The sequence below is a fragment of the Gymnoscopelus microlampas genome (assembly GCF_963454915.1).
Source record: "Gymnoscopelus microlampas genome assembly, chromosome: 15".
Classification (NCBI taxonomy): domain Eukaryota; kingdom Metazoa; phylum Chordata; class Actinopteri; order Myctophiformes; family Myctophidae; genus Gymnoscopelus; species Gymnoscopelus microlampas.
Window position 1 is genome coordinate 16,991,686 of NC_139952.1, and position 12,500 is coordinate 17,004,185.

The 12,500-nt window shown below is 41.1% G+C and overlaps 2 protein-coding genes across 6 annotated transcripts in view; one reads left to right on the forward strand and one right to left on the reverse strand.

The window, feature by feature from the left end:
• Nucleotides 1–12,500, reverse strand: part of med30 (mediator complex subunit 30) — a 279,467-nt gene that overhangs the window by 178,142 nt on the left and 88,825 nt on the right. The window lies entirely within an intron of this gene.
• ext1b (exostosin glycosyltransferase 1b) overlaps nt 1–12,500 on the forward strand; it is a gene marked incomplete at its 3' end in the record, with an annotated part of 150,520 nt that overhangs the window by 119,551 nt on the left and 18,469 nt on the right. For all 3 annotated transcript variants that reach the window (XM_084081247.1, XM_084081245.1, XM_084081246.1), the window contains exons 8-9: nt 3,912–4,030; nt 10,242–10,337. In XM_084081247.1, coding sequence (XP_083937373.1) covers nt 3,912–4,030; nt 10,242–10,337 — 215 coding nt within the window. The remainder of the gene's footprint in view (nt 1–3,911; nt 4,031–10,241; nt 10,338–12,500) is intronic.

Sequence of the window (12,500 nt, forward strand, 5' to 3'; positions counted from 1 at the left end):
TTTTTAAATCTATTCTTTGCTTCTGGGGGGGTCCCTGGAACAACATATTTTGAGATGGGGGGGTGACACCCGACAGCAACTAAAACGTAAATGTTACAATGTGAATTCCTCCTCATACGATGAAGTATAGGGCTTATGTGGTTGAACGCGCTTTGATACAGTACATTGATATACACACGCATACACACACACACACACACACACACACAAATGTGTTTTTGTTGCTCAGTGAAATAGCTGTTTGATTGGTGCTGTTATTATCCAGAGACGGCTGGATCAATGGTATTATGGCCTGTTTCTGCGTCCATAATCAATGAGTTGGACAGATAAGCACAGCACAGGGTTTCTAGATGACAGAGATCGTTGGTGTATCGATGCAGCACGCTATAGACCAACTACTACAGCATCATTTACACACTGACCCGCATGCATATGCGTCTTAACCCATTAACCCATTAAGACCTGAGGCGATTCTTTAAAAAAAATCTAAATCTCAACATTTTTTTGAAAAAAATCTGGAAAATATTTTTTCAAGATTTTTCAAAAATAGCAGATCTACAAGCTCATAGCGCGGCACTCGGTGCCGCGCTATGAGCTTGTAGATCTGCTATTTTTGAATTAGCCAAAGACATCTAAAGTGACACAGAAGCGTTCCAGGTATCAATGGGTTAAGACCTGGAACGCATCTGTGTCACTTTTTGACTTGAGCTAAAAAAACACATTATTTTACACTTTGGCTATTCAAAAATAGCAGATCTACAAGCTCGTAGCGCGGCACCGAGAGCTTGTAGATCTGCTATTTTTGAAAAATCGTGAAAATGTGTGCAAATCTTTGAATATATATATCGTTTTAAAGCGAACATTTGTAACTCAAATCTTTGCTTCCGGGGGGGTCCCTGGAACAAAATGTTTTGAGATGGGGGTCGGCGGACAAACGCAAAAGGTTTGAGAACCACTGACATAGAAACGTGTGTTTTTCAGAAAACCGTTGGGATTTAGAAGACATTTTTTAGAATCGGCCTCAGGTCTTAATGGGTTAAAAAAAAAAACAGCTGGCTGAAATATACAGTACACTTCAAATTCTGAGTGTTAATTTAGGACTGAGAGTGTACAAATGGAACCAAATGGGTCCATTGACACTGAGGATTTTATAAAGATGTTTCAGTATTTGGACAAAACATCACACAATCCATTGTTTGTATTGATGAACACTTTGGGGTCATAGTAAGTAAGTTAGTAGCCTTGGGAACCAGCAGTTTCTGAGCCGTGAGCCCATCCCCTGTTGGGGTACAAGTCCGCCCCATGGACATGGCGCTAGTATGTCGGCAGGGACTTAAAATCCAACCGTTGATGCTGAATGCTAAGCAGGGAGGCTAGGGCGGACACGCTAACCACACAAGGCCACTGAGCCTGGTACCTTGGGGCAGTGAAAGTAACTAAGTACATTTACTTAAGTACTGTACTTAAGTACAATTTTGAGGTATTTGTACTTTACTTGAGTATTTCCAATTTCCAATACTTTGTACTTCTACTCCACTACATCTCAGAGGCAAATATTGTACTTTTACTCCACTACAATTATTTGAAAACTTTAGTTACTTGTTACTTTTCAGGTATAAATTATGATATAATGAAACATACATTAACCACTTTAAACCTATTTTATACATGGGCTATTTGAAAATAGCCGATCGACAAGCTCACAACGCGTCGCATCGCGACGCGTTGTGAGCTTGTCGATCTGCTACTTTCAAATATTTAGTACTTTTACTTTTGGTACTTTAAGTACATTTTGATGCCAATAATTTTGTACTTTTACTCAAGTACATTTTGAATTCTGGACTTTTACTTGTAACAGAGTATTTTTATATTGCAGTACTGGTACTTTTACTTAAGTAAAGAATTTGAGTACTTTTTCCACCACTGCCTTGGGGTCATACAGTTTATGCATATTATTTCATTGTACTTTGTAATACCTTTCTCCTTAATATTCACAAGACTGAGTCAGTTAGAATGACAAATCATCACATCTTTGAAAGTGTTAATGTGACTTTCCTTTTCTCACCGTGAGAGTAGCTCAATGATAAAAAGGAGACCGTTAAGTAATGCAACTTATCTCCGCCATGCCTCGTTGGCCCAGATTAGACGAGATTTAAATTAGAAAAACTTAAAATGTCCTTCATGAGACACAATCGATCTCATTTCCTGCTCATTTTTTTGCTTCGGCCTCTATTAGTCTTTGCTAACCATCAAGTTAGATTCCATTTGAAGTCTCCTTGGTAACCACTGTAATTGTCTGCTCGTTGCGTTATTGATACAATTTGCGCCTGACATCGTTTCTTTCTTCAAAGACTGTCCAATTACCTTGATAACTGATGATCCGTTCCTTCCGTTCTTTATTATTATGGCCTGGCATTCAGGTTTTCCAAGGCTCTCAGTCTACACATATGCATCTATCATAATTCTTTAGTGGTTCATTGCAGCTGTACTTACTGCCTCCCGCTGTACGGTATATTGTATTGTACTCTACAACCATAGTTTCATTTTAGTTGACGTTTACAACACTCTCAGAATCTCTCACACATAAATATTAGGGTTTGTGTATCCTCGCTCACTGACTGCACTGGGAATCAAAGTAACAACTTTTCAACCAACAAGGCAGCCTCATTGACCCTTTAAGACCTCGAGGCCCGATTCTACAAATGTCTTCTAAATCCCAACAGTTTTCTGGAAAAAAAATGTTTCTATGTCAGTGGTGCTCAAACGGTTTCATGTCAAGGACCCCCAAAAGGATATGTATTTGCCCACGGACCTCTATCTCAAAAAACATTTTTGTTCCAGGGACCCCAAGAAGCAAAGATTTGAGTTAAAAGTGTTTGCTTTAGAATAATATATATTCAAAGATGTTCACACATTTTCACGTTTTTTCAAAAATAGCAGATCTACAAGCTCATAGCGCGGCACTCGGTGCCGCGCTATGAGCTTGTATATCTGCTATTTTTGAATAGCCAAAGTGTAACATAATGCTTTTTTAGCTCAAATAAAAAAAGTGACACGGATGCGTTCCAGGTCTTAATGGGTTGGGGCTAAACTAAACGATATTGGGTGGAAATCAAAAGAATCAGAAGTTAAATCCTTTCACCAGATATTTCAAGATCTGCATATTATCTAAACTTCAATAGCTCCCTTCGGAAATATTTCATCACTCTAGAAATGATTAGGGTGATTCTAGTGCGTCAACTAAGGAAGACGTTCCATACTCTGCACTGCGTTACTTCCAGCATAGTCATGAAAAAAATGCCAACCTTTTTATTTTTCATTTTCTGTTTTAGTACAATTTAACACTTGAGGTGCCAGAGGTTTATTAAAAAAATGTACGTTGAGTGCTGGGATTTTTAACCAGTTTTGAACCTTTTTCAAGTAGTCACAAAATATTTTCAGTGATCACCGTCCTCACGGTGATCCCCTCATTACACAGATAGAGGTCTCGTACAATCGGGGGGGGGGGGGGGGAAATTAAAAGCATTTGGTAATCCGTTCCATAGTTGCAGCCAGTTGAAAATAGTCAAATTAACATTGTAAAAAAAAAAGTACGCAGGAGCAGAGATACAGGCTTTTGAAGTCATAAGTTAACCAGGAAGTGGATTCAAGTCTAAATCTTCAAAAAATGATATCTCCTGTTGCTATGAAGGAGAAAAAAAAATTGAAAAACATTTTTTCAAAAAAACGTATATATACGGTTTTGGCACCCAATGTGTTAATTGATTGACCCAGTTTGCCTTAGCTATCCATTGTGATTTCACTGTTGAAATCACGTGTACATTGTGAGGCTGATGCCGAAACGATACACAGCGTTACTTGTGCAGCCCTGACGGTTGTACTGTAACTGACATCGTGCTGTGTTGTTGCAGGTATCAAGCCGTACCCCAAGTTCACTGCAGTCATCCACGCCGTCTCCCCTCTGGTGTCCCAGTCTCAACCCATACTCAAGCTGCTGGTGGCAGTCGCCAAGTCACAGTATTGTGCACAGGTAAGGACACTGTGTGTGTGTGTGTGTGTGTGTGTGTGTGTGTGTGTGTGTGTGTGTGTGTGTGTGTGTGTGTGTGTGTGTGTGTGTGTGTGTGTGTGTGTGTGTGTGTGTGTGTGTGTGTGTGTGTGTGTGTGTGTGTGTTTCTCTGTCTTTGTGCATGTGAATGCACAGTCAAATCCTCAGTGATGATTTATCCTAGCCTGGTTCCTGACCATAGACCCCGCCCACTCTCTGAGTGAGCTCCTCTTGGTCTGGCATTATAATGTCAGCCTATGGCTTTTCGCGATTGAAGAGATACCTGACAAATCAGAGTCGGAGGTGGGAGTGGTCTAACGACAAGCCAATCTGTGAATATCTGCTAAAACAAGCTGTACGATGACGTCAGATGTAGGCGGATCCGTGAATCTCTTTTGATTGGTTTAGGGAAATTCGAATCCCCTCCCTCTGGTAATCGCGGACACTGCAGCCAATGTCAGACTGAAGCTCCACGCAGCTTCTGTCTGATAATCAGGCTAGATTCATCCACTTGTAACTGACGGTGTACAAATGTGACTAAACGGACCAACTTGTGCAGAGTTAGATTTTAACGGCGCTATAGACCGGTCGTTCTCAAACCTTTTCATGTCAAGGAACCCCAAAAGGATAAGTATTTGGCCGCGGACCCCCATCTCAAGATATTTTGTTCCAGGGACCCCCAAATGTTCACGATTTTTCAAAAAAAAATGCAGATCTGCTATTTTTTAATAGCCAAAGTATAACATATGGCTAAAGGGGTTCAAATAATTGTGACGCTTTATTAACACATTTTGCTGGGGACCCCCTGGTACCCAGCCAAGGACCCCTGAGAACCAATGCTATAGACGACATTCGGCACTAGACGTCACACTCTCAACACCTCTGTCGCGCGGTAAGACATCTCTTCGATAAGACCAGCAATTATCAACATCAGCTTTTAACGCTGACAATTTTTCAGGGCGTGTTCAACGCCCCGTACCCCCGTTTTCTGCCAGCACATTGCCAGTGTTGCCAGATTCTGTGAGAGAAACAAGCAACCAGGTCTAGGAAAACCAGCCCAAAAGAAGCGATGGGCCTATGGGCCACATGACATGAGCACTTTAACCCATTAAGACCTGGAACTGTGTCATTTTTTGATTTGAGCTAAAAAGCATTATTTTACACTTTGGGCTATTCAAAAATAGCAGATATACAAGCTCATAGCGCGGCACCGAGTGCCGTGCTACGAGCTTGTATATCTGCTATTTTTGAAAAATCGTAAAAATGTGTGCAAATCTTTGAATATATATATTTTTAAAGCGAACATTTTTAACTCAAATCTTTGCTTCTGGGGGTCCCTGGAACAACATATTTTGATAGGGGTCCGCGGCCAAATACATATCATTTTGGGGGTCCTTGACATGAAAAATATTGAGCACCACTGACATAGAAACATACGTTTTTCAGAAAACTGTTAAGATTTAGGAGACATGTAGAATCGGCTTCAGGTCTCAATGGGTTAACATATACATCAGCTATTTGAAAATAGCAGAGCTTGTAGATCTGCTATTTTCAAATAAAACGTTGCGGGGAAATTATAGTAAGCAGATCTGGCAACCCTGCACATTGCACATTATATAGCGTGGAGTGTCTTTGTAGTGCTATTCCCATACTGCTGGTATAACTGCAGAACAGTGATCATCATCATCATCATCATCTTCCTCCTCGTCCTCGGGTAGCGTGTTAACTCCAGTGGATTACATTAGAGCTCCATGCTACATCTGAACCTCCATGGTGCAGCCAAACCACTCTCAGCACAGCTGGGAGGCAGCGTGTATTGATTCCACTGCTCACTTCTCACCAGCACTGGAAATGAAATGGAATTCTCTCCCCTGGTGGGTGGGTTTTGTTTGTGCGTGTGTGTGCGTGTGTGTGTGTGTGTGTGTGTGTGTGTGTGTGTGTGTGTGTGTGTGTGTGTGTGTGTGTGTGTGTGTGTGTGTGTGTGTGTGTGTGTGTGTGTGTGTGTGTGTGTTTGTATCCGTGCCCAGTACAGATGTTGTATATGTGTGCGCAGATGAAGGAGGTTTACACAGATGTGCAGATATATGTGAATTGTCCATGCACACATGGCACCAGTGTATGTGTGTGTGTGTGTACGTGTGACAATGCATTTTTGTACCGCGGTCATATTTAACCCATTAAGACCGGGAACTGTGTTATTTTTAGATTTGAGCTAAAAAGCATTAGTTTACACTTTGGGCTATTCAAAAATAGCAGATCTACAAGCTCGTAGCGCGGCACCGAGTGCCGCGCTACGAGCTTGTAGATCTGCTATTTTTGAAAAATCGTGAAAATGTGTGCAAATCTTTGAATATATATATTTTTAAAGCGAACATTTTTAACTCAAATCTTTGCTTCTGGGGGGTCCCTGGAACAAAATATTTTGATGGGGGTCCGCGGCCAAAAACATATCATTTTGGGGGTCCTTGACATGAAAAAGATTGAGCACCACTGATATAGAAACATACGTTTTTCAGAAAACTGTTGAGGTTTAGGAGACATGTAGAATCGGCTTCAGGTCTCAATGGGTTAATTGCCTGATATGTTTATCACGCATGCATCTCCACATTTGAAACAAACAAAAAAACTGTTACTAGTTTCCGACCACTAATTTAGTCCCTGAAAGTCTAAATATTTACCCATAATGGTTGTTTGAGACCTCTGGCAGAGAGTAACCTCTATGGGTGAAACAGATTATCGAACTCTAATCGATTGAATTACTTATATTCAAAAGATTTTCAAAAAATAGCTCTCACAACATACAACCCATGTATAAAACACGGCCTAATTAATGCCTTCAAACTACGGTGTCAAAAATAGCATGAGCGCGATGCAACGCAGCCAATCAAATCCATGTCTTACACGGACAACCGATACACTGCAACCAATCAGATCATGTTTTACACGGACAACTGATGCCGTGCGGCCAATCAGACAATGTTTTGCATGTGGAAGTGGTATCTGTGGCCCGAATGAGATCATGTTGTACATGACTGACATGCTGTTCTCTGGGCCTTATATAGGCGGGGGGGGGGGGGGGGGTGTAATTACACCTGAGGGTCAAACCTCACCATCTACTCCACTCTGACAGCCGACCTCATGAATGTTTAACGAGGAACGCAAACCACACACACACGCACACACACACACACACACACACACACACACACACACACACACACACACACACACACACACACACACACACACAATTCTTTAATTCCCTCTGTCTTCCATTCTGTGGTTCTCTCACACTGTTCAATGGTTTGAATGGTCATAATTTGCTCAAATTGATACTGTAGCACTGCATTAACGTTAGGGGTGGGCCGATATATCGGCCCGCGATATATCGCGATACGTTTTCGTGACGATATGTATCGTTTAGGGAAAAAAAAAAATTGTTTTGAAAGAAAAAAAAGAAAAAAAAAAAATTTTAACGATAATAATAATCAGGCATGCAAACAGCCTCGAGGTGAAAAGGGTGACAACATGTTGTTTTTTTTTCGGGTCAGGTGTCACACTATTGCCCTATTTGGATTCAAAACGGCTATTGTAGCTGAAAAGCTAACATGTCTGAATAATGCAAAAACAGAATTATTTGTTTGCACATTTGCTTTTTTTCTCCCCCATATATTTTCATAATAAAAAAGTGCGTATCGTATCGAAATCGTATCGAAGTTGTGAGCCCAATATCGTATAGTTTCGTGAAAATAGTGTATCGGCACACCCCTAATTAACATCATTTTACCTTCATTTCCCTGCGTGCACACGCACACGCACGCACACACACACACACACACACACACGCACACGCACACGCACACACACAACTGAGAGACATGTGAAGCCATTCTTGAAGGTTTCTATTCCTGCTTGATTACAGGGGCACAGATGGTGTCCCTGTCAGGGTACCAGTCTTCTTGGGGCGCTGATGGTGGCTGTGTGTGTGTGTGTGTGAGAGACGTGTGTGTGTGTGTGTGTGTGTGTGTGTGTGTGTGTGTGTGTGTGTGTGTGTGTGTGTGTGTGTGTGTGTGTGTGTGTGTGTGTGTGTGTGTGTGTGTGTGTGTGTGTGTGTGCGCGTGTTCCTGCGCACGCCTGTATAAGTGCTGTGGTGTTGTTCGTGTGAATGTCAATAAGAATGTCAGTGGGAGAAGGAAGTGTTTCTCTCAGATCTTGCATGTATCGAGCACACACACACACACACACACACACACACACACACACACACACACACACACACACACACACACACACACACACAGCAGGAGTTCTCCCCCCGCCATGTTGGAAAAAAAGCACCAGAGCGGTGCTCAAAAAGCTTTCTCGCTCCCCGTTTTCTCTCCTCCGCCCTCGACACGGCTCCATTCTCTCTCGATCCATTCATTTATTTATATCCCTTTCCTCCTTTTTCCTCCTCTCTGTACTCCCCTCCATCAGCAGCACTACAGCAGCCCTGCCCTGTGCAACACAAAGCCTTTGTAGGCTGAGAGACGGAGCAAAACCCCCCCCCCATTGAGCGCCTGGTTCTATATACGCCCCCCCCCCCCCGCATGAGGAGAGAGTGATGAACTAGGGCTGCAACTATCAAGCCTTAGCCATTATTCCAGAGCGATTTTATCAACACTCTAAAGATAAAAAACAGATTTTTACAAGTGACTAAATCAATTAGTCTGATTAACCCATTAACCCATTAAGACCTGCAGGCCGATACTTGGCTAACGTCTTCCAAATCCCAGCAGTTTTTTCTGAAAAACGTATGTTTCTGTATCGGTGGTTCTCAAACGTTTTCATGTCAAGAAACTACAGAAACTGCGAGAAACTAAGAAATATTTGGGCGCGGACCCCCCATCTCAAAATATTCTTTTCCAGGGACCCCCAGAAGCAAAGATTTGATTTAATATTTGCTTTAAAAGAATATATATATTCAAAGATTTGCACCCATTTTTACGATTTTTCAAAAATAGCAGATCTACGAGCTTGTAGATCTGCTATTTTTGAATAGCCAAAGTGTAAAATGATGCTTTTTTAGCTCAAATGAAAAAGTGACACAGATGCGTTCCAGGTCTTAATGGGTTAAAGCGAACATTTTTAAACCCTATTCTTTTCTTCTGGGGGGGGGTCCCTGGAACAAACGATACGTAAATGTTATACATGTACAACGGGAACCGAATGGCTGACACAAACATCAGTCCCAACGGCATCCATGAACCATCGTGCTGTTTGGCAGAAGTACCTGTTCTGCAACAAAATGATCTATGTCTATCTATCACAGGCCCTCCCATAATGTCATCTCAGGCTACAAAACCACACATTGCTCCTGTAACGTAACGCCATAGACAAAAGGACAGGTTGTTGTCTCAGTCGTGCCTCCAGCGCTTCATTCAATCAGCCTCGATTGCTCGCTTTGGGGCCCCCAAAGTGTCACATTAAAGTGAATTGAACGTCGTCATAAAGGATGAAACGTGTGTTGACATTATAATGGCCGGCCGTACAATTTTACATTTAAGTGTATTCCCTATCTATATTATGTCTGTCTGTCTGTCTGTCTGTCTGTCTGTCTGTCTGTCTGTCTGTCTGTCTGTCTATAGGATCTGTCTTTCCCTAACCCTAACCCTTTCTTTTCCTTCATTGAGAAATGTGTGTCATTTTAGATTTCTTTGGCTATTCAAAACTAGCAGATCTACAAGCTCACAGCGCGGCACCGAGTGAGCTTGTAGATCTGCTATTTTTGAAAAATCGATGAAAAGTTGCGCAAATTTTATTTTTATTTTTTATTTTTTTTGGCAGACATTTGTAACTCAAATCTTTGCTTCTGGGGGTTCCTGGAACTAAATCTTTTACAAAATTTGTAAAAGATTTAGCTCCATCGTGAAAATGTGTGAAAATGTGTCAAAATCTTGGATTATATCTTTTTTAAAGCGAACATTTAATGTTCGCTTTAAAAAAGATATAATCCAAGATTATGACACATTTTCACGATTTGTCAAAAATAGCAGATCTACGAGCTCGTAGATCTGCTGTTTTTGAATAGCTCAAAGAAATCTATAAACGGCACATGGATGCGTTCCCGTTCTTAATGGGTTATTACTCATTCTTATTAACCTTCTATTTGTTTGTAACCCCCTCTCTCTCTCTCTCTCTCTCTCCAACCTGTTAGATCATTGTCCTGTGGAACAGTGATAAGCCTCTACCTGCCAAACACCGCTGGCCTGCCACCTCAGTGCCCGTCATCGTCATCGAGGGAGAGAACAAGGTGAGACACACCAGTGTTGATTTTGACAGCAACTTTTGATTTAGTTTTAGTCGTAGTCTTCTGAATAACATTTCATTTAGTTTTAGTCATCTGAAATGTTTTAGTTTTTGTCTAGTTTTAGTCGACTAAATCTACAGTTGATTTAGTCGACTAAAATGTTTTTTGGCGGTGCCTTGATGGCGTCACAATGGCTGATTTTATACTTCGTTGCATGCTGAAAATAGCAGATCTACGCGTTGTGAGCTTGTAGATCGGCTATTTTCAGAGCGCAACACCTGAGCGCAACCAAACATAAAATGACTTTTCTTCTAGTTCTACTGGATCTCTTCTCCACTCGTCCGTCACAAACATTTTATCCTAGTTTGTATTTGTTGACGAAATTGTCCGAATATTTAGTCTTGGTTTTAGTCATCGTAACTTGGTTTTTAATTCGTTTTTATTTAGTTTTCGGCGGTGAAAAAAGGTAGTCGACAAACATTTTTCGTCATAGTTTTAGTCGACGAAATCAACACTAAGACACACACACACACACACACGACACTCTTTGTTGGTTTCAATCTGCCTAAATGAAGATCGTCATCATTATTACTGTCTTTGTGTTGCCGCGTACTCCCAAAATGAGTCATTCTTTGTTTTGGTCTGAGAGTGAGAGACAGCTGATGAGATTTGAATGATCTCGCTTTGCCGTCATTATAAGACAATTACTGTGGGTTTTAATCAATGCTCCAAAGTGAAAACAATGATTCAACGATCATTAAGTATGATTAAAGCCCGGATGAAAGCCTCAGTGTCGTAGAACTCATTTAGGAATATACATACATACTTATACATAATATATATATATATACACAACACATATGTACATTCTTTGAACCAGTGTTAAGTGAATGAATGCATGAATAAGGCTTTACTAAATATAAAGGAGAATTGTTGCAAAGAATCCTCCTGGGGAAATCAATTGAAGTTCTAATGCACTGCAGTGTGAACACGTAATGTGCATAAACATAATTAGAAAAATGTTTTATAATTGAAATATGCAGCAGACAGCTTATAGGATTAGAACGATGGCATTATCCATTCCTAATTTAGATGATCTAATTAACTCATCGCACTGCTCTTCACTCCCTTTGATTTTTTGAGGGTGTCAATTACTGTGTGCGCGTGTGTGTGTGTGTGTGTGTGTGTGTGTGTGTGCAGGGTTGCCAGATCTGCTTATTATAATTTCCCCGCAATATTTTATTTGAAAATAGCAGATCTACAAGCTCACAACGCGTCGCATCGCGACGCGTTGTGAGCTTGTAGATCTGCTATTTTCAGATAGCTGATGTATATGTTAAAGAGCTCATGTGGCTTGTTTCTCTCACAGAATCTGGCAACACTGTGTATGTGTGTGTGTGTGTGTGTGTGTGTGTGTGTGTGTGTGTGTGTGTGTGTGTGTGTGTGTGTGTGTGTGTGTGTGTGCACACGTGTGTCGTCATTGACAACCTGACACCCTAAATCTCCCTCAAGGGGAAGATATACTGCATTATTTCTGCTCAAATTGTTATTTGACTCTACACCTATACCTCTTTGCCAAAAATAGCCGATCTACAAGCTCGCTGCGAGGCGTGGTGAGCTTGTAGATCGGCTATTTTTGGCTAAAGTTCTCCTCAGAGAAGGGATGCTAGGGTTCAAGTGGTTCAGGTAAAAAAAAAAATCATATCACTCAAAGATTTGGCGGACCCCCTGTAGTAACTCTGAGGACCCCCTAGGGGTCCCGGACCCCCTGTTGAAGACCCCTGGTCTATGTGATTGTCATCCAACAAAACGTTACGTTTGGTATTGATTGATTGAGTGACATTTTTATTAGGCAAAATAATGTAAAACAACACAGTTACATTTATAATACTTTTGTCTAAAAGGTCCGACCAAAAAAGTCCTTGCGGACTTGTTTCCGTTGGGGTCCTTGAATTAATTTCATAGACATATATAGTAGCAACCAAACAGTTCAAAAATCAACATAAAAATACAGAGAAAAAATACCACTATGTAGCATGAAAAATAAAAAATATATACAAAAAAAAAGGGGAGGGGGGTCGTCTGTCTAACGGGAAACTCCTCTTATGGCCTCCAGAAAGATGAGTTTTTAGGGCTGTTTTAAATGAGCCCAATGAACTGCATTTT